We start from the raw sequence: 22,521 nt of genomic DNA, 5'->3' as shown, positions 1-22,521 counted from the left end.
TATTTTTTAAAAAACTCCCATACAAAAATATTTCAAATAATTTATCTGGATAGTCCCTCCTCAAGGAAGTAGAGTGTAACTCCCGCTTCTTAAGGATGGGCTGTGCTTAAGGACTTGTTTCCAAAGACTATAGCATGGAAAGGAGGAAAAATAACTTTCCAGAGGAGAAATCTGGCAAATACCACCTTAGCCAGAGGATCAAGGTTAACATCAACAGTGCTAAATCCTGTTGATGGGACATTCCCTCGATACGGTGTGATGAGAATGGCACTTTACCTCTTTAGCCTTCATCCCAAAACACACGACCACAGTCCGGGTCTGAGAAAAACATCAGACAATCCCCAATTGAGGGACATTTTACAAATCCCTGAGCAGTACTCCTCAAAACTGTCAAGGTCATCAAAAACAAGGAAAGTCAGAGCAACTGTTGTAGCCAACAGGAGCCTAAGGACGCTTGATGACTCAATGTAAGGTGGCGTCCTGGGTGGCATCCTGGAACAGAAAAAGGACATCAGGTGGAAACCTAGGAAGTAAGTTTTACCTGAGAACTTACGTAAAAACTAAGGAAACCTGAACAAAGCATGGACTTTAGTTAATAATAATGTATCGAATTGGTTCATTAATTGACGAATGCAGCACACCAGCGTTAGATGTTGATAACAGGGAAACTGGGTGCAGGGCACACGGAAATCGTCTGCATCCTCCTGGCAGCTATTCTATAAACATAAAATTAAAGTTTATTAAAAATGTATATATAATCTTAATACTGTACATAGAGGTTTTTTGAAATCGTTTTATTCCTGGTTCAGAAAGAGGCAGCTGAAGTAATGATTTCACTGTAAAAAAAAAGGGCAGGAAAACAAGAGAGGCCGGCACTCGCAGGGGCATGAAACTCCGGGACAGGCAGAGGAGGTGCTACGTAGTTGGGCAAAAACAATGGCCGGGTCTCGAGAGAAGCAGAGAAACCCGTATCCCATCCCACCTATTTTTAAAAACTGGTGCCTGAGCTTGAACACATTAGACGTAGTCAAACGGTGGGCAACACTGGTTTGAAAAAAGAAAGGAAGGGAGGAAGGGAAGGAGGCAGGGAGGGAGAAAGAGAGAGGAAGAGAGAGAAAGAGAATATCTCCATTTATAAAAATTACGCTTATTTAAAACAGCTTTTGGGGATGTCAAGCAGTATTTCACAATGCAGACATCTCAGCTTGATTGATTGCCTGATTTCCAGGAAAACTGAGCTATCATCTGGTTCCTACTTGGCTGTTCACTGGCATGAATATGCAGTTCTTACAAAACGTGAAATGGCTGCTGAAAAACAGAAATTTAATTCGTTTTGACACACTGATCCAAGTTTCCCCCGCCCCTGTCTCCAAGATGAAGAAAACCAGTGGCAAAACTTTCTTTCTCACTCCACAAAAAACATGAAGAGTTCTGGAAGATTTCATTTCCTGGGGAGTTTTTACACGAACCAAAGGTTCGGAACCAATCTGCTGGGGCGGGGAGCCAGTTGGAACGAACGCAGTTCACCTCCCTGGGTGTGTGTGTCGTGTCCACACGGCTCCTCCGAAGGCTGGAGAGCAGCAGCCGGGTTTGGCGTTCCTCGGTCCTCCCAAGAGTATCACCGCTGTCCACAGGGGTTTTTGAGCACCTACTGGTACAGCCACAGCGACAGTGAAATAGCTGACTTTTACTATGCACTCTGGGCGTGCGCTTGGCACTCACCAGTCCTGCAAGCTGCACTCAGTTCTAAGGTCCTGTTTTAGAGAAGGAAAATAAGGCTCAGACGAGTGAAATACCCTGCCCCACACACATGGTGTTAATTTTACGTGTCAACTTGGCCAGGCTACGTGCTCAGTTATTTGGTTAAACCATAATCTAGATGTTGCTGTGAAGAAATTTTGTAGATGTGATTAACATTTATAATTGGTTGACTTTAAGTAAAGCAGATTACCCTCCATAACGTGGGTGGGCCTCATCCAATCAGTTGAAGGCCTTAAGAGCAAAGGCTGAGGTTTCCGGAAGGAATTCTGACTCAAGACTATAACGTAGATATCCTTCCTGGGTGCCCAGCCTGCCTGGTCTGTCCTGTGAATTTCGGACTCAAGACTGCAACATCAACTCTCACCTGAATTGCCAGCCAGCAAGCCTGCCCTACAAATTTCAGACTTGCCAATCCTCCACAATCATGTGAGCCAATTCCTTAAAATAAATCTCTCTGTTGATAGATAGATAGATTTCCATAGGTTCTGTGAATATCCTCTTGGTTCTGTTTCTCTGACTGATACATGTGGCTAAAAAATGGCAAAGCCAGGACTCAACTCCAGGTATTTTTGGATGCAAAGCTCAGGCTCTTAACTCCATACTCCACACTCAGCTGCCACCCTAGACCCTGCACAAGAGGCTGCAAATACTAGAGTTGTACATAAGCAAGTGCAGCTAAGACCGGGCAGTGTTCTTACTGTGGAAACTAACACAGTCAGGCAGCTTATGGTACTTGCTTCTGCAGGAAAGAGGGGGCTATCTTTGGCTTTTGAGCAGGAGGATGAGCTGTCTCAGCTGCATTAAGAAAGAAGAATCTGGGCTAGGCGTAGGGGCTCACACCTGTAATCCCAGCGCTCTGGGAGGCTGAGGTGGGAGGATTGCTTGAGGTCAGGAGTTTGGGACCAGCAAGACCCTGTCTTTACTAAAAATATAAAAATTAGCCAGGTGTGGTGGTGCACACCTGTAGTCCCAGCTACTCGGGAGGCTGAGGCAGGAGGATCGCTTGAGCCCAAGAGTTTGATGTTGCAGTGAGCTAGGCTGACACCACAGCACTTTACTCAGGGCAGTGGAGTGAGATTCTGTCTCAAAAATAAAAAAAAGAAAGAAGAATCTGGCAGCAAAATGGTTAAGAAAAGGGAGGAAATTATTGTGGACACTATTATAACGGTACACGTGTGAAGGGGCCTATGATGGTCAGCATGGAATAGCTGCAAGGAACATTACCATGGAGGGATCCCCAAGACATGGGGTGAACAAGGAAGTAAGGAGGAGTCGGGGGAGGCCAGTAAGGTGGTCCACTCGAATGGCCGAGAGAGGGAGGCCATCATGGGCTGGAGTTGGGGAGCCTGGTGGGAGAGCTGGCCCAGGGCGTTACCCTAGGAAGGTCAAGTGGGAAGAGAGGGGGTGACCCAGTGGAAGGATTCCACACAAAGCCGATGGAGTCAGATCCAGGCTCCGGAGAGGGGCCGGCAGGCGGGCAGAGAGGGGAAAGCAGGCTGAGGACCTGGCTCTCCGAGCTAGGTCAGAAGTGGGGAGAAGCCAGACCAGTGGCCAGAATTGGGGAGATCAGGCTGAAAGGGGGAGGAAGTCATGCTGCCAAGGCAGAGGTAGAAGGGGGTGGTGGGCACGGCACGGGCACCGGCCTGAGGACGCCGGGACTTGCTGATCAGAGACTTCGGGAGAACGTGGGAGATCCTGAAGGCAGGTGTAAGGGTGCTCACTGGGCAGAGGTAAGGAAACAGAGCTGACAGACTCCTCTTGCAAGGCAACTTGGTATTTAAGTGAGCAGAGGTGTCCCCAGAGCCTGACACCTAACTGCTATAATATACCATATAGGGAGGGAACAAGGCTAGGGACAGGTTCCACTTTCTCAACAGAGGGTAAAAAGGAAAGGCCGAACTAAGCCTGGGTTTCTAAAGCCAATGCCCCATCCTGCTGGGCTGGAGGAAATCCAACTGCAGTTTCCCTGGGGCTCCTCCTGGAAATTTTACAAAAGTTCTACAATCTTATGGACCCCACAACCTGCAGAAAGCCCCTCTGTTCATCAGTCTGTACTTAAAATCACTGGATGTTGTGCCAGTTACGAATGTGGGGGCTGTGAAATAGTGTGGGGATTGGAAAAAAAAAGAACGTGGGGGCTATATATAGGAGAAACCCTGTCTGATAGTAGCTTAAGCTAAAAAAGCAATTTAGTTATTTCATGTAACAGGAGGTCTAGAGGCAGGCAGTCCCCAGAGTAGGTTCACAGCTCCCTGATGTATCCAGGCATTCAGGATCTTTCCATCCTTCCATTCTATCATCCTCAATGTGTGGATGTTTTACGCTAAGCTTGCTACCTCATGCTCACACAATGGCTGCCAGAGCTGCAGAGTTCACAAAAGCCATCCTCACTCAGGGCAGGTGCAGACCATTTGTATCTCCTTCCTTGCTCTTGGCCAAAACTCAGTCCTAAATCACTCACCAGCAAAGGGAAAATTAGCACACCTGGTTTATAGCAATCATGGGTCACTCCCTGGAGCTGGAGGAAGGGCCCTTCTGAGCAAGTTGTAGCCTGAACAAAATATGGGTTCTCTAAGAAAACAGGGGAATGGCTGATAGATAAGTAACCACTATGTCTGTCACAGAAGACCACTATCCCAGTCCACAGGACTCTTAGGGGTCCGTGGCTGTTCTGCCCCAGGCCACAGAAATTTCAGCCAAGACCAGGAACTCTGTGCTTAGGTTCCAGCCTCCCTGGGTGCACCTAACAGCCTCCTCCCCGCCTTTCCCATCCTGGAGTCCTAGCAAAATGTTCTCGATGGTGAGACCTTTGGGAAAACAGTGTCTTGCTGGCAGCTTCTTTTCTTTGACAGTTAACAAAAACCTGTCCCAAGGCCTGGCTACCTTTGTGCCTGTGGTGGTTGGGGGCACAGGGGCAGTAACACAGGGAAGGAAAAAACAACAAAAATTAATCTCTGTAAGTGACTAGCCCGCTGCTGCACAGGAAGAACAGTGCCTTGGTAAGTGGGAGACCTGGGCCCCAGTCCCTGCTCTGGGCCTAAATGTCTTCATCAGTAAAGTCGTTTAAAGGGAACACAGTGAGACAGGGATGGGAAATCCCACCCATTTTGCAACCTAGACACAGAGGCCTCCACCAGTTCCCTGGCAAGATGCCCCCATCAAACCCGTTCGTCCCGGACTGGTGAGGTTGGGAGGCCCAGAGGAATAGGGGTGATACATGTTGCAGGCATCAGGTCCAGAGCTGGGAGTTTCCAACCCGCCTCTGTGATCATACGGAGTTAAGAAGTAGCAGAGGATACTGAAAGTCATATTTTATTAGCTAGAACAGGAGCTCTTAGGTGGGGTCCACAAACCAGAGACTTCAGGGGTCTCTGAAGTTGGATTGGAAAATATGACAACTTCATTTTTAGTCACTTCTATTTCCTAAGTTATGAGTAAAGGCAGCAAACTGCAGTTGTATTTGCACCACTGGGAATCCCAGAGCTGTTCCTATCCCCGCGCAGTGTGTGCAGATGTCCCGAAACGTCCTTTACACGCATCTCCATTTCAATTCACAGTAGGTTAAGGGGCCCACTCCTAGATCTTATTTAACATGTTAGTAAAGAAACCCATGACGTATTACCACATTACACATTTAAAAAGTATTTTGACAACTATATATCAATACAACTAGCTTACTTTGTAATCCTGTGCATTTTGTTTTATGCATATGAAAATATGGTTTTGAGAAGTGATCCATGGCACACAAAATGGTCAAGAGGCCCCGGCTGAAGGGCCCTGTTGACACTCAGGTGCAGCCTGCCTGGCGAGAGGGAGCTGCCCCGGAGGAGAGGGTCTGCCAGCAGGAACTCAGCAGGATTCCAGCTGGCAGCACCCCCGTCCCAGGACATCCCCGAGGGCTCGACAGAGACAGCCGCAACTCACCGGGATCTTCAGTTTGATTGAATGGCGTTGGGCCTCTGCTGCCCACTGTGAAAAAGGAGAAGTCACCGGCCTCCTACCTTAAATCACAGGAGGATTTAGGGAGAATGAGCAGAGAGCACCAGGGCCACTGCAGGATAAAGGAAGGGGAGCATCCGGCATTGTTTCTTCAGATCTGCTTCAGCTGAACTTCGGGATGCAAAGCCAAGAGTGGGAGAAGAGGCAGGGGAGACTCCCTCCTCCTCAGCTGGGGCTGCAGCGCTACTCTGGGCCCTGAAGGGGCAGTTCCCCGCACGCTAGCTGACAGCAAAACCTATTCCCATGTGCCAGGTGAGAGCTGAGCCACACCCCTGTTCAAACTCGCCTCCAGCCTTGCAGGCTGCTGGGGGCACCGGTGCACGGTGGGCTGTCCCTCGCAAGAGCAGTTCCTCTGTGTCTGCCCCGCCGTGTGCCGCCCCTCACTGGGAGCGGTGCCACTCCCCATTCACGCCAGGCAAGCCCTGCCCTGGGACAACACGCCTACTGCTGTCATGCATGACCCAGCAGCCCTGGGAGAGGAGCTGCACCACGTGCACGGACACCCTTCATTTCAAAGGAGGAAATTCAAGGCACAACTGCTGCTACGGAACTGTCCCCCGTCTCCGAGTCTGGCTTTCTCATCTCTGTTAAGACCTTCCGAGCCACCCCAGCACCGCAGGGCAAAGCCCAACCTTATCCCCCGTGGTCTGGGGACACGAGACCTGCCCCAGGTCCTGCAGGCCAACAGGGAGAGCAGCTGAGCCCAAATCCCCCAGGATCAGCCCTCCTGCCCCAGCCGGCCGGAGAACAGGCTGGTTTCCGGTCACCCAGGCCATGCACCCAACTCGTTAAGGCCCGGCCTGCGACCCCTTCATACTGCGGAGCTCCTTCACCTCCCTTTGAAGAAAGTTCCCAGGTCTGAGGCAACCGTGAGGGAAGGGACTGACGTTTAATTCTGGGCTGGGGGATGATCTGGAGGGACACTGAGGGGTGACAGGGCGAGGCCTGGGAGTCTGAGAGCCTAGAGGTTTTCAGGGGAGCAACATGAAGGTGCAGCCCAGGGCCACCCTCTTCCGCTTCCTGCTGTGCTCTCTGCTGCCTTCGAGGCCATGCTGGTCTGGTCGGGGCGCGGAAATGACCGGTAGGACCCCAGGTCACCAGCCGTTCATTCCCTCACAGATACTTGTCCCAACAGGGGCCCACGGCGGGCAGTGGGGGGGGGGGACGCTGCCCACAGAGGGCCTGGGACAGGGGAGGAAGCCACTGGTTCCCTGAGGGAGGATGACGGAGAACTGCTTCCTGGAGGGAGGCCTGAGGTAGAGTCTTGACGGATGAGGCGGGTTTTCCTGAGTGGAGAGGGATGGAAGGCCCAGGGCCTTCTAGGCGGAGGCACTGGGCTGCACGGGGCAAAGAGGGCTATGTGTGACGCTGTTGGGGGGAAATGGGGTCCCATTTGCTACATTTGGGAAGTTGTGGATTAAACAATATTGAACAGGTCTCTTTACTGCAGGACTCATCAGAGCTTTTAACCTGCTTTTGCACAGAACGAGCCCCAGGGTGGATCCCAGGACTGGAGTCCCATGCAGGCCGTGCTGGAGTCAGGGATGTGGGAGGAAGGGGGGTTGACGAGGCTAGAGAGAATGCAAGGGGCTTTGAATGCCAGGCCAAGAAGGCTAGACTCTTTCTTTGGGGCCAGTGAGGAATCTCAGAAGGATTTAGACGCAGGGAGCTTGGGGCAGTTTAGTAATCAGCAAGGTCAGGGCCAGTCCTGGTCAAGGACTCCCCCACTCTTTGGCAGCAGGGACCCTCTGTGGGACAGAAAACAGAGTCCATGGACAGTAGTAAAGGAGCTCAGAGAGATACACAAGAGGAGAGAAAAGGCCGGACATCCCTTGAATCCAAGTTTGGGGTAAGAGCCTTTGGCACAGTGGTCAAGCCTGCCTGGGTTCAAATCCCGATTCCACCACTCCCTAGCTGCGGGCATCTCACCAAGTCTCTTGGGGTCTCAGGGTATTTGTTGTCATTGTTTTTAGGGCAGTTTTAGGTTTGCAGAAAATTCAGTGGGTTCCCATCTACTTCCCCCCCACCCTTCCCCTATTACTAACCCTTGGATTAGTGGTACATTTGTTACAATTGATGAACCAACGCTGATATGTTATTACTAACTAAAGTCCATACTTTGCTTGAGGGTTCGCTATCTGTGTTGTACAGCTCTACAGATTTTAACAAATGCACAGTCCTGTGTCCACCATTGTAGTATCATACGGAAGAGTTTTGCTGCCTTAAAAATGCCATTTGAGCCTCAGTTTTAACAGCTGTAAAACGAGTGTGAATCTCATCTGCAGCCCCTCGGTCTCCCACTGGAGGTTTCTGATTTAGGCCTCCTGACAAATTTAGTAGTGCTGAAATCAGCGAAATGTCTCTAAATACAGTCCAGTATCCATCAGAACCACAGGGCTTGGGTCAGGGAGAAAGGTCCTCATTCAAATGCATATTCTAGGGTCTCAACTCCAGACCTGCAGAATCAAAATCCCTGGGGTGGGGCCAGGAATCTGACCCAACTAACAAGTCCCCTGGTACACGGGGCCGTTTGAGACCCCCTGTGCCCCTGGCTGCTTGTGCAAATGGAAATTTGTTCGACCACAAACCCAAACAGAAGGATCCTAACCACTGTCAGGTGAAAGCTCCGGAGAGCTTGCCATCTCCGGGAAAGGCGCGAACAGTTTGCCACAAAGCCGGGAACAAGCCCACTTCTGCCTCGTGCAGCTCCCCGGCGACAAGCCTGCTGGCGTTTCCTATCTTGATTGCTTATCACTCACCCAAAATAACCTGAGCGCAATGTCTCACCAGCTGCAGCTCTCTCTGCAGCTCTCTTAATTTAGCAGCCAAACACATTTGGCTCCATAACAGCCCACGAGGCCTGAGCACAGGGCCCAGGAAAGGGCCCCCTCATGGCCATCTGCAGGGGGTTGAATAGTGTCCCCTCAAAATGCACGTCCACCTGGAAGCTGAGAACGTGACTTTATTTGGAAATAGAGTATCTGCAGATGAAAGCAGTAAGGATCGAGGTGAGATCCTACCAGGTCAGGGTGGGGCCTGAATCCAATGACTGGTGCTCTTCTAGGAGGAGGACAGATAGACGCAGGAAGGCCACGTGAATACACATTCAGGGACAGGAGTGAGGCAGCAGCGCCAGGAATGCACCAGAAGCTACAAAGAGGTAAGGAAGGATTCTCTCCTAGAGCCATCAAAGGGGACATGGCCCTGCCAACGACACCTCGATCTCAGATTTCTAGCCTCCAGAATGGAGAATGATTTCTGTTGTTTTAAGCCATCCAGTTTGTGGTAACTTGTTACAGCAGCCCTAGGACCCTAATACACCATCACTGCCACAGACCCCTGGCCCAGCTCAGCACCCCTCTCAGCCCACCACAGCCAGGAAGGAAAGGACCCACCACACTTGGGCGATTCTCCAGATGCACATTTTAATACGGCCGTATGATCAGAGCTAATTTTCTCCCAACCAACAGCTTTGAATTCTGCACCTGCTAGGCCCATTTCCTACACACGGAGAAGGGCCCTTCTGTCCTCTGCTTGAAAGGCTGTATTTGGAGAAGGGTTGAGACTTTGGTAATGACAGATGAATACTGGCCCGTGGACAGTGTCTGCCCAGTGGTGCCAGGTGGCAGTTCCCGGAGTCAGTCAGGGGTCGGGCTGCACAAGTCACTACAGCTTCATGCCACTCCGGCGCCTCGAGTCCTTCCGGGCAATGGGGCTGAAGTTCACGATCTCCTTGTAGATGTGTTCTAAGGAAGGCAGAGAGGTTCAAGGTGGGCAAGGGGGTGCTGAGGGCAAGAGAGAGCCCACCCCCGCTTCAGACATAATGCGGAGTGGGAAGTCAGTTCAAGGAGGAAAAACACACAGGAGATAATCCCCACTCAGAGAGAGGGAGCAGGAGTCTCCAGCTTGGGCCGGCCAGGGCCAGGCAGGGAGGCGAAGGAGGCAGACGGGCTGCAGGCAGACAGGGGAGGGGCCCAGGGCCCGGCTCTTACGCTTCCATTCGTCCACTGTAAGTTTCTCGTGTTCTAAGGAATCATCGAATGGCTGCTGGGCCTCCGTCTCCTCCTCAGGGTCCCGGAAGGGTTCAAAGAAGGGGTGGGCGAGGGCCTGGGAGGCTGTCAGGCGCCTGTCCACGTCCAGCTCCAGCATCTTCTCCAGGAGGTCTACGGCTGCACAGCAGAGCGTGAGCCTCAGTCCGGGCCGGGGAGCCCGCCCGCCAGGGAGGCCCTGGGGCGCAGGCCCTCAGACTCACCCTGGGGACTGGCCTGTGGGAAGAGCTGAGTGAAATCTTTCTTGGGGCTCTGTGGCAGGGACTGGATGTAGGCTTTGGCCTGGAAGACAGAAAACCCTCAGTGCTCGTAACCCCTCAGTGCTCCAGCCTCAGGGTACAGAGCCGGGCTGAAGGCTCAGGTCAGAGTCCGGGGCAGGACAAGTCAACAGCACCTGCCAGGGTGGAGGAACACTGTGGGAAGACGCAGGTGGGCCCTGCTCCCAAAGGCCCCCAGCCCACCTGGCCCCTGGTCGGCCGAGCACACGGCCTGAGCCAGCCTAGGCCCCACTTGCCACCCACCGCTTTGTCGTTCAGCTTCTGCACAAACTCCGTGCCCGGAACCCCCGTCACTTTCAGGATCTGGGTCAACTGGTCCAGGTCTTGGCAGCGGGCTAAGGGTTGGCCTCACTCTCTGCTGGTGGGTCTCAGGCTGCCCGTCCCTCGGCCCCACCGTCACCCCACCCAGGTAGCGTGGTGACCAACCACCTCCTGCGTTCAGGAGAGGAGGCTCCTCCTGCAGGACTCGGTCTCGGGAGGCTTCCCAACACGCCTCCTTGACAAACGCTCCCGGCATGTGGACTTCTGGCCCTCGCGCCCCACTGTCCTCTTCCCGTTTCCTCGTCCCCCCTCCCGCCCTCACAGTGCCCCCACACAGCTCAGTTAACGTGTGCGGTGCCTAAAGCCGAAGCATGGTCTTCATGGTGTAGACTTACAGGTGACTCATTTTCACCATTTTGCTTATCTGCATTTAAAAATTATTCTACAGGGAGCATGTATCACTCTTGCATTAAAAAGAAAGAGAGAGTTTTTAAATAAAAAGTCTGTTGAAGGAATGAATCCCTAGGTGGAGTCTGCTTTTCTGGCAAAGGATACAATCTTTCCCCTTGAACAGAGTCTTCCCCGTCAGCATCTCCGCCATGATGCAGCCAACAGACCAGATGTCCACTGCAGAGGGAGGGGAGTGTCACCCAGGCTGTCTGGGACCTGGCAATCAGTCAGCACGGAATAACCAGGGGGCCCCAGAGCAGCTGCCCGAGCAGGCGCCCAGCCCCCGGCCTCTGGGGCAGCCGGCCACTGACCAGTCTGGTTGTAGTGCATCCAGCTGAGGATCACCTCGGGGGCCCGGTACCAGCGGGTCACCACGTAGCCGGTCATCTCGGCATCCGCGTGCCGTGCCAGCCCAAAATCCAGGATCTATGGCTCAGAAAACATGGGGAGAAAGAGCTTGCTGAGGAGAGGAGGCTCCTGCAGCGCTCGGAGGGCTCCCGAGGCCGAGGCCCCACCCTGCCCCGGCCAAGCCCGCTGCGGGCCCCTCACCTTCAGTTCGCAGTCCTCGTTCACGGCCAGGTTGCCCGGCTTCAGGTCCTAGGTGGGAGGACAGAGAGCGAATGCTGGGCTGAGAGGCAGACACAGGAGCTTGTCCTGCCCTGCCAGCAGTGTGCCCTCGGCCAGGCCCCTTCCCTCTCTGGGCCTGTTTCCTCATGTGTAAAATGAAGGTTGGACCAGGTGTCCTCTCGGGCCCATCCGGCTCTAAATGTTCCTGATTCCTGAAGCCTGAAACACCCAGCTCAGGGCCCACTCTGTCTGCAGCAATTCCCCGGCAAGTTCCCCAGAACACAGATATTCGTCTGAGCAGGCCTCCCTGGGCCAAGGCTGGGTCTCAGAAATCCACATTCCATGCTCCTGGAATTGTCCCCTTCCTCCACCTCTCCCCACTCCTCGACTGCCAGAGAACCCCCAACCCAGGAGTGGGACAGGGCCTCTGAGGACTGTGGCGGAGAAAACACTCACCCTGTGCACGACCCCAGCTGAGTGGATGTACTGTCGGGGGAGAGAGAGGGTGAATTCATCGCCCAGCTTCCACACCAGGCATTTCGGCCTGGCTCGGGACCGAGAACCTCGGTCCTGTCACCACGCACTCCCCTCAACCCTCCCCCAAACCTCAGGTCTCAACCCCAAGGCACCTCCTCTGCCGCCCTCCAAGCCCCCACCCACTTTGAGGCCTTTGAGCATCTGATACACGAGGTACTGGATCTTCTCCTCACTGAACTCCATCCCCATGATCTTCTGCAGGTCCGTCTGCATGAAGGGCATCACCAGGTAGCTGGAAGGCACAGGGCTTCTTGGATCAGTCCCCAGCCCCACCCAGCCCAGGTCAGGTCTGCACTCAGAGGAGGGGCGTGGAGGTGGGGCAGAATGGAGGCCTCAGAGCTGACCTCAAGTGCGCAAAAACCAGCCCCACCCCAGCCAGCCAGCGCCCCCATGGGCCTCCAGGCTCCTGGCTCCCAGCCTCCCTGCGGCAGGCTGCCCAGTCGGCAGAGCTCAGGGTAAGCACTTCAGCTGTTGCGTGCTTAGGAAAACCGCATAGAGCTGTGTTCGCTCTTCAAAGATACCCTCTCCTTGCCCTCCTTGGAGCCCCACACAAAGCCACAGCTGGGAGTTAGGAACATCTGCCAGTATTTCCTTCTGCTTCTGTCCAAAGATTTTCTCCCCCAGAGGGTCACGCCTGGCTGCGATGGCTCTGCCAGCAACAGACAACAGGTCTGCCCTTCCAAGAATACAATAAAACAATTTCCAGGAGGGAAGAGGAGGAGGCCGGGCTATTGCACCCTCTTACGGGATTGCAGAACAGGTCGAGGTCAGCGAATGTAACTGTTACTCAAGGTAGTAACGGCGAAGTCCAGAACAAAAACTCGTAAAGATTATAAAATAAATATTCCTTATAAAAAAAAAAGGATGTGGTGGGGGCCATCTCTGTGAGTCTCTGAATTCCAGAAGCCTTTTGCCCAAGCACACTGCCCCCCGCCACCCCGGGCCCACTCCATGCACAGTCCCCTCCTGTGTCTTTCGCCTCTACGTGGACCCCAGTTCTTTCGTCTTGGCAGACAAACTTCTGGAAGCCTCACTGTGCTAGAACCACCTTCCCTTGACTTGGCTTCTTCAAGTGACCACTCCAGCCTCTCTCACTTCTGGAAAGGGTAACCCACGCTCCTTGACTCCACTGCCTTGGCTCCCAGGTCCCCACAACCTGGTCTCTGCTTCCGTCCTACCACCAAACTGCTTGGCTCAAGGTCACCGGCAACCACATGACAAACACCACTACTCCCTTTCTTGGCCTTTCGCAAAGTCTGACACTCCCTCAAAATTCCCTGCCAGACTCCTCTGCCCCTGATCAGGCTCTCAGTTTTCTTCATCTGCTCATCCTCTTGTACCTTCTCCTTAAGGTGGACGTCCGAATCAACATGATCTTGTCACATTCTACAATTCCCTGTTCCCGCATTCAGCTGTCACCCACAGGTGATGATTCAGCCCAGATCCCTCGCCTCGACCTCCTTCTGCTGAGATTCGTTTATATTTGCAACTGCTGATTGAATACGTGAACACTCTTCAAAAGTGAAGTGTCCACAATGGAGCTGTCTTTCCCCCAAGATCTGTTCTCCCTTCACCTCGTATTCCCAGCAGGAACCTGAGCATCCCCCACCTCCGCCACCTCACTCAGCCCCTGCCTCCCAACAGACACAGCGTTCCATGGGTCCTGCCTCCCAAGTGGGTCTCAAGTCTGCTCTCAGCAGTCTGTCACCTCTACTTATTTTTTATTTATTTATTTATTTATTTTTATTTTTTTTTGAGACAGAGTCTCACTCTGTTGCCCAGGCTAGAGTGAGTGCCATGGCATCAGCCTAGCTCACAGCAACCTCAGACTCTTGAGCTCACGGGATCCTCCTGCCTCAGCCTCCCGAGTAGCTGGGACTACAGGCATGCGCCACCATGCCCGGCTAATTTCTTCTATATATATTTTTAGCTGTCCATATAATTTCTTTCTATTTTTAGTAGAGATGGGGTCTCGCTCTTGCTCAGGCTGGTCTCGAACTCCTGAGCTCAAACAATCTGCCCACCTCGGCCTCCCAGAGTGCTAGGATTACAGGCGTGAGCCACCACGCCTGGCCTATTTTTTATTTTTTAAATTTATTTATTTTTGTTTAGGGACAGGGTCTTGCTATATTTCCCAGGCTAGTCTTTTTTTTTTTTGAGATAGAGTCTCACTCTGTCACTCAGGCTAGAGTGCCGTGGCGTCAGCCTAGCTCACAGCAACCTCAAACTCCTGGGCTCAAGCAATCTTCCTGCCTCAGCCTCCCAAGTAGCTGGGACTACAGGCATGTGCCACCATGCCCGGCTAATTTTTTCTACATATTTTTAGTTGTCCAGATAATTTCTATTTTTAGTAGAGGCAGGGTCTCGCTCTTGCTCAGGCTGGTCTTGAACCCCTGAGCTCAAACGATCCTCCCGCCTTGGCCTCCCAGAGTGCTAGGATTACAGGCATGAGCCACCACGCCTGGCCTCCAGGTTGGTCTTGAACTCCTGACTTCAAGTGATCTTCCCACCTCAGCCTTCCAAGTAGCTGGGATTATAGGCGTGTGCTACCAGGCCCAGCCACCTCTACTTTAGATCAAGGTCTGTGTCACTAACACTGGCCCTCAGGGTTTCCCTCCTCCCCAGAGCTGCTCCGTGCTCCTTTCTCACAGCTGCCAGAGTGCACCCCCAAAATCCCATCTGATCACATCACCTCCCTGCTCAAAATCCCCATGGACTTGGTGCTACTTATAGGATCAAGTCCAGATTCTTAGCTCGACCAAACCAGCTGCAGGCCTCCACTCGCCACCCTGAACTTCCTGAAATGTGCAAACAGTCCAGTGTGGCTTAGGTGCCACACTGGCGAAGCCCTACATTTAGCAACTGTGCTTTCCGATTCTATGTAAGTCTATCAAACACGCCACTGGCCACAGGCAGCCAAGGCTTCCTGATCCTTGCTTTACACTAGAAAGAGCTCCAAGATCCAGAGCCACACCTGGGCCTCTAGGGAAAGGTGAGGGGTGTTGGTGTAAACCCCGTGAGGACTGACAGGCATGTCTTGGCGGTGTTCAAGCTGGGCAAAGAGCAAAGCAGCTGTGCAGACAGTTCCCTGCCAGGCAAGCACACCCCACGAAGCCCATCCTGCCTCTTCCTGCCTGCCTTTCTCTCCACCCGTGGCTGAAAGCATCTCTCCAGAGAGAATCATACCTTGACACATCAAAGGCACAGGGACTGCCAGGGAAGGGGGGACCCTCCTACCCAGAAGAGAGAATCTGGACCCTCCCCAACTTGCTCCTGAGTGGCAGGTAAGGCCTGCAAATGCCACAGAACCCAGTGTTGCCCGACTCACAAGTCATGGAAGTTGCGCAGGGAGGAAGCTGGGGTAAAGACATCCAGGAGCCCGATGACCTGGGGAAGAGGTCACCAGTGAGGCCTAGACAGACACTGCCCCCTCCTCCCACCTCCTCTGGGGCTCCAGCCATGCACAGGACCACCCACCCTTTCCTAATACACCACCTCCAGCAGGAGGCAGGTCCCCAGCCTTCTTGGAAGCAGTTAAAGGGGCAGAGGAACCCCCACAATTGGGAGGGAGCTTGCAACAAGCAGTGATGGAGAATCAGGCTGGGGAGAAGGGGAGGCAGAGAGAGGGCTGTGCTCATTGCTCCAAGTCTGGTGTTCAGGGCAAGCAGCACAAACCCACTCTCAACTCAAGCCGTAACAGGGAACCATGAGGGGAGGGTTGAAGGGGAAAAAGGAGGGAACAGGGAAGGAGCTTTCCAGCTGGCAGGCTCCCTGTCCTTGACCTTGGGTCTCTAGCCACATCCATCCTTGCCTGCCACACCACTGGTTCAGAGCCAGGGGCAAGATCAGCCCTGGCTAGAGGCCACAGGGGAAGGGTTTGCTGAAGAGAGATGGGGCTTAAAATGTGCCCAATATTTTGAAATCATTATTTAAAATGTTTCCCCTCCAATCTAGGTGTCCTGGAGCAAAGCCTGGTTGCCTGGCCCAGAGCAGGGTCCCTGGTTTTCCCGGCTGTTTCTGTTGGGCAGGACAGTCTATATTGGTCATGCTTCCAGGCTGCCTAGATTCAAACCCTAGGTCCGCTACTGACTAACCGCATAACCTGGGAGCCTTGCTGTGCCTCAGTTTCCTCCTCTGTGACATGGGGACGGTCGTACTAACCTCATGTGATATTGTGAGAACTAAAGTTAGTTTATGCAAAGCTCTTAGAACAGTACCTGGCACATAGTAAGTACTCAATTAAGTATCTGTTATTGCTACTGTTATTATTACCAGGGTCACATGTGGAAACAACATTAACCAGGATTCTAGTACCATAAGCTCTTGGATATGGAACAAATTACCAAGTTCCTCGGTGCCTATTTCCTCTTAACAATGAGATGGTAAGTTTGTATCTCACAAAGCTCATGCTGCCAGAAATACTCTTTGTACCTTTCCTGGAAGGTGGGCAGGGCAGGTCCTGCACCCCCTCCTTTTAATAATGAGGTGAGAAGCCCGAGTCCTGAGCTCTCCGTCCTGGGAGAGGCCTGGTCAGGCCCCCTCGGCCCCCTCCCCGCGTCCCGGCCTACGTTCTCATGCTGCATGTGCTTCAGCAGCAGCAGCTCCCGGCAGGCGCGCTTGGCGAAGATCTCCGACTGGAAGGGCCGGCTCAGCTTCTTGATGGCCACCTTCTCCCCTGACCGCTTGTCGATGGCCGAGCTGTAGGGGCACAGGCTGGTGAGCAGGCAACGGCTTTCCTCCTGGGCGGCGCCCACTCCAGGCGCTGGCTGGTGTCCCCAGGCGCAGGGGCCAGCCCAGGGACGCCCACCGCCTGGAACGTGGGAGAGCCGCGGGACGCAGGGGAGGGTGGGGAGCCCGGCAGACCCTGAGAGCGGAGCCCTGCAGCAGGGCAGGGACAGGTGAATGCCCAGGACCCACAGCAGGGCAGGAGTCTCGTTCTCTGTGCAGTTTGGCGAGTCACTTCCCCCTCTTGGGCCTCAGTGTACTCATCCGTAACAGTGGGGATTTGCCCAACCAACCCTGGGGTCCCTGCAAGGTTACCGTCCCGGAGCACCAAACCCAGTCCTACTTCAACCCCCAGGGACCCCACACAGCCACCCAGCGACAAAAGTGAGATGGCGCCCGAGTGGCCCGGGCCAGCTCTGCCGCGACTGAAGGCTTCTGACTCGGACTCCACTTCGCTCCCAGCTCCACGGCGGCCCAGGACAAGCCCAGGGCAGGGCGCTGGGCCTCGCGGACCTGGGTCAAGGGGGTGCTGGAGAGGGGCCGGCCAGGGGCGGCCCCAGCGCCCGGCGCCCGCCGCGTGTGCCCGACGCCCGGCGCCCCCCGCGCCCCCCAGCGGCCGCGCGGCCCGGCCTCACCACACGGCGCCATAGGCCCCGCTGCCGACGTGCGTCGGGGACACGTAGGTCTTGGGCAGCTCCCAGGCGGTCTTGTTGACCTCCTGCTTGTAGAAGCCCTTTTTCCGGGTGAGGCTCATCCCGGGCACCCGGTCTCGGCGGCCCCGGCGCGGCGGCTGGAAGCCCCGACGCTCGCGCCCCGGCCGTGCCCGCCCCGCGCCGCCCGCTCCTCCCCTGCGCGCGGGCGGGGGCCCCGGCGCGGCGCTCCCACCTGCCGGCTCGCCCAGGTGCGCCTCGGCCGCCCCGCCCCGGCCGCCGGCGCTCCCCTTCTCCGCCCAGCGCCCCGTGCCTGGCCCCGAGACCTGACGGAGACGCGGCTGCGCTCCGGGAACCGGGAGCCGCCCGGCCGCGTGCCCGCGGGCGGTGGGGCTGCTCAGACCCACGGAGGGGACGGAGGACGCGGCCGCCCAGCTCCCTCCTGCCCTGGGCGCCATAGGATGCCCAGGGATTTTGAAGACAATCTAGGAAAACAAAACAAACCCCGTAACTTTTGTATCATGGAAAATTTCAAACAGAGGAAAATAGAATAGCTCAGTGCTTCTCACACGTGAAAATGCACAGGCAGCACAATTCACAATTGCAAAGAAGCGGAAACAGCCCAAGTGCCCATCAATCCGTGAGTGGACTAATAACGTGTATGTATACCATGGAGTACTACTCAGCCACAAAAACATGGTGAACTTACACCTCTTGTATTAACTTGGATGAAACTGGAGACCATTCTTCTAAGAGAAGAAGCACAAGAATGGAAAAACAAGCACCACATGCACTCACCATTAAATTGGAACTAATCAATCAACACTTAAGTGCACACGTGGAAATAACATTCATCAGAAATCAAGCAGGTGGAGGGGGTAAATTCACACGTATTGAGTACAATGCACACTATCTAGGGGACGGGTACACTTATAACTTTGATTCAAATGGTACAAAAGCAAATTATGTAACCGAAACGTTTGTACCCCCATAATATTCTTTTTTTTTTTTTTTTTTTTTTGAGACAGAGTCTCACTCTGTTGCCCAGGCTAGAGTGAGTGCCGTGGCGTCAGCCTAGCTCACAGCAACCTCAAACTCCTGGGCTCAAGCGATCCTCCTGCCTCAGCCTCCCGAGTAGCTGGGACTACAGGCATGCACCACCATGCCCGGCTAATTTTTTGTATATATATATTTTAGTTGTCCATATAATTTCTTTCTATTTTTAGTAGAGACGGGGTCTCACTCTTGCTCAGGCTGGTCTCGAACTCCTGACCTCGAGCGATCCACCCGCCTCGGCCTCCCAGAGTGCTAGGATTACAGGCGTGAGCCACCGTGCCCGGCCAATATTCTGAAATAATATATATATAATCATAAAATAAAATAAATAAGAAAATTTTAAAAACAAAATGCACAGAAATCCCTTGAGAATTGTAGCTGACTCAAATGCAGATTCGGATTCAGTAGGTGGAGCCAAGATTCTGCATTTCTAACTAGCTCCCAGGCTCAGAGGCCTCTGGACCACACTTTAATGGGCGGTTCTGATGAACCCCATGACTCCAACTCCTCAGTTCGGCAATTGAAGCAACTCAGAGTCAATTTTATTTCATCTGCATTCTTCTCCCCATATTATTTTAAAGGAAGACCCAAGCATCATATAATGTCATCCATAAATATTTTTGTATCTCTAAAAAATAAAGATTTTTTAAAAATAACCACAATACATTCTTAAACCTAAAATTAATAGCACTAATTCTACAACACCAAATATCCATGCAGGTTTAAGTGTTCAGTTTTGAACGCAGTTTTTACTGCCTTCCTAATGCCCTGTGAGGGCAACGGCAAATCAGGGCCTCTGACCCCTGAGTCTGGTGGCTCATAAAGCCTGAAGCAGATTCTGTGCTCAAATTAAACCGCAGAGGCCCTTGAGGAACAAAGTGAGGGGCAGGAAATGGCTGCCAGGGCACTTATCTAACCCCTTTCTGGCCTGGGGATGGGGCTGTGGAGGGGGTGGGGACCTCTTGCTTCACTTTGTCAAAGCGAGAGAAGGTGTCTTGAACAAGGAAAGGAACTTGCGAGGGGACTGCAACAAGCTGGGGGTCTGCACTAGGGCGTCTGCAGACCCCGGTCCCTCCCACGCAGTCCTGCAGCATCAGGCACAGCCTAGAAGACCATTTTGGAGTGGGGGTAGGGTGCAGGGATCATACAAAAATGCCCAACATGGATTTCAAGCAGGGACTCAGTCTTATTCATCTCTAGCACAAGTAGGATATCAATAAATGTGTGGAGAATGAATGGAAGAGTCAGCCCATTAGAAGTGAAAAAATATTTATTTAATAAACACTTTGTGTTTGCCATGTGCCTGCCATTATTCTAAGTGTTTGACATATACAACTCACTTAATCCCAGTAAGAAGCCTGTGAATCAGTACTATTATTTCCTCATTTTAGAGATGAGGAACCTGAAGTACAGAGAGGTTAAGTAATTTGTCCAAGGTCGCACAGCTGGTAAGGGCAGAGCTGGGTGAAGAAGTTAATACAGCCTGGTCCTAGAGTCCATGCTTTTGGCTGCGAGGATGTGCAGTGTCTCCAAATTTGAGGGGCATTGCTCCTTAAAGGACATGGCCTTGCCCACATCATAAGGACATGTCTACCCTGTGTCCCTCAGTACATCCTGCCCTGGGGTATCTGACACATTCCCCACCCTTTTCCCTGCCTCACCCCTACTCCGGCCCTGACACTCCGTGAGAGGAGAAGGGAAGGGTTTATATGCCTGTGAGCCCTGCAGGAGTTTTGGTCCTTTGGGGTTGGTGGCACCAGTGGAAGTTACCCTGATTCTGAAGTTGAAGCAGAGTCCTTCAACTTCAGAATCGGGAGGCCAGATTTTAGGGCTGGGAGCAGGCAAGAGAGAGTTGTCCAGGAGATTCGGGTTTCCTTCTGGGTTGAGGATCTAGAAAGCAAAGGGGCTGGGATTTGGGCCAGACACCAGGTCAGGGCTGGAGCCTCGACTGTGTGTCTCTAACACCTGTGCGTGGCAGAGGTGAGTGCAGGGCGTGAGGAATACCAAGGAAATGCTCACTGCCCAGGTGGGTGCAGTCCTTCGAGGGCATGAGCTGGTCACTCCGGCTGTGGCTCTGGATGCCTCTTGAGTCAGGAAGTGACTCAGGCCTCAGCTGCTGACACTGACCCCTACCTCGGGCCTGTGTTTACTCAGCAGCCAGGCAGCCTCGGAGGATTCAGTCAGGGAAGTCATGAAACGGGAGAGTGGGAGGAGGGGATCGCTCAGCAGTCCTGGATGCCCTGCCCCCCCCCCCACCCCGCTCCCACTCTTCTCTTTGAGCTTCAAGGTCACCTTGCTCTTCTCCTCCCCAGCCCCTGACCCAGTGTTGCCTGTTGGTTTCTGCCCTATTAACACGGAGGCAGGGGTTCCGGAAACCAACTTTGGAATGAGACCTGAATTTCCCTCCTGGCTCTTGCTACTACCTGCTGTGTGATGTTCAACAAAGTTCCTTCCCCTCTCTGAGCTTCAGTGTCCTCTTTGTAAAATGCGGAAAATATTTAAGTATGATAAGTATATTTAAAGAGTCTGAGGGATGTATCAATCCAAGTACAGTATAAGTATATTCCTCACCACAACCCCGTGAGGAAGGGACTTCAGTGCCCTCAGTCAGAGAGCACCGGAAACACGCCCGTGGGGAACACACTGAGTTTACTGCTCACTGCGGTGAGGGAGAGCATGCACCGTGGGGCTCGTGGGTGTCTCAGGACGGGGGTATCAGAAAGAACTTACAAGCTTTGCACTTGTGTTAGGTGATCTGGGCAGGGCTTAAGGAAACGGGCTTTGTTCTGGATCCCGTGCTGTCAGGAAGTGAAGGTGATACTATGTGTATCTTAATAAATCTTACCCAGAAGAAGGGCAGACTAGAACTAGGCAAAAACTACAACTAGTAAATAAGCAGCCTTCACTCAGATTAGCTGTACAGAGGATGTTGGGTCATTTTTGTGCTTTGAACAATATTCATGTTTTGTCTGTGTTCAGATGTGATTATGGAGTTGTCTGGTTTTTGTCTTGATCCACACTGGTCACAGATGGCCTTGTCTGATGCTGATGTCTTTGAAATCGTCTGCGTTCAACAGAAGCACACGGAGACTGAGCTGTGCAGGGCCAGCTCTGAGCAAGCACGTCCTGGCTGGTAGAACCGGGCAGCTCCCATGTGTCAGGGCTACTTCGGTCTGTCCCAATATTATTATACCCTAGTATAGATGGAGAGACTGAGGCTCAGAGAGGTTAAGTAATTTGCCCAAGGTCACACATAACTAAGAAGGCGGTGAACAGGATCTTCAAACCACGTGTCTGCCTCCTGAGTCTGCACATACAACCACCGACTAGCATGCCTGGTGCCCAAAAAGTACCTGAAAGTGGCTTGTCGCTGTAGCGTGTCTTCCTAACTAGGCTGTGAGCGTCTGGAGGGCAGTCGCATGGTTTGGGAATTGAGGACTTCTTTGAGATTGAGACAAAAGTCCCACATGAGTATGAGGCTGTCATGTCCCCCATCCCAGCCCCCTGGACTCCATCTTGCCTCAGGAATACAGCAGCTCCTCAAATGATAAATTGCCCTCTCCGTCCCAAACAGCAGGGCCAGCACTCACATCCTCACCACAAAAATGAGAAAGCACGACACACCTGGAGTCCCCGGGGGAGGAACAGGCAAGGCAGCCCGAGAGCTCTGGCTCCAGCGCTGAGAGGTCCCCACGCTTTGGGGCTTTCAAAACTCCACGAAACCATCAAAATCACAAGGAGGCAGGCAGATGCAGAAGACAGACTCTGCATTTGTGGGCTGTGCTGTGACTTGTTAAGCTGTGTGCTCTTGGACAAGTTAGTTGGCCTAAGCCTCAGGTTCCTCATCTGTAAAATGGGAGTGGGTGATAATACCACCTCACAGGGCCACCACGAAGACTAAAAGAGATGACAGGAGAAGTGTGTAATTCGGTGCCTGGCACATAGTCAGCCTAACCAGAAGCGGCTCTCCTGGGTGGAATCCACTCCAACTCACATCCAACTCCTTTATTAAGTTTTTTGCCAAATACCCAGCCCACAGATTCATTCGCCCGTTCGTTCAACATTTATTTATTGGGTGTCTACTATGTGCCAGGGACTGGTCTGGGTGCAGGGAATGTAACAGAAAAGGAACAGATTAAAAAAAAAAAAAGACATTCTAGTGGGGAGGCAGATGAAAAACCCATGAAC

At 53.0% G+C, this 22,521-nt stretch overlaps 1 protein-coding gene across 1 annotated transcript; it reads right to left on the bottom strand.

Annotated features, from left to right (window-relative positions):
- Positions 1–9,302: 9,302 nt before the first annotated feature.
- Positions 9,303–17,381, bottom strand: MAPK13 (mitogen-activated protein kinase 13). Its single transcript, XM_069487882.1, has 12 exons — positions 17,263–17,381; positions 16,471–16,600; positions 15,231–15,289; positions 12,026–12,134; positions 11,822–11,851; positions 11,348–11,395; positions 11,110–11,224; positions 10,904–10,975; positions 10,331–10,410; positions 10,013–10,091; positions 9,753–9,929; positions 9,303–9,506 (listed from the first exon to the last, which is right to left on the bottom strand). The coding sequence occupies exons 1-12, from the start codon at positions 17,379–17,381 to the stop codon at positions 9,427–9,429; spliced, it is 1,098 nt and encodes a 365-aa protein (XP_069343983.1). The 3' UTR covers positions 9,303–9,426.
- Positions 17,382–22,521: the final 5,140 nt, after the last annotated feature.

The sequence above is a fragment of the Eulemur rufifrons genome, chromosome 15 (assembly GCF_041146395.1).
Source record: "Eulemur rufifrons isolate Redbay chromosome 15, OSU_ERuf_1, whole genome shotgun sequence".
Taxonomy (NCBI): Eukaryota; Metazoa; Chordata; class Mammalia; order Primates; family Lemuridae; genus Eulemur; species Eulemur rufifrons.
The sequence above is the reverse complement of the archived record's forward strand: the minus strand, read 5'-3'. Positions and strand labels throughout refer to the sequence as shown.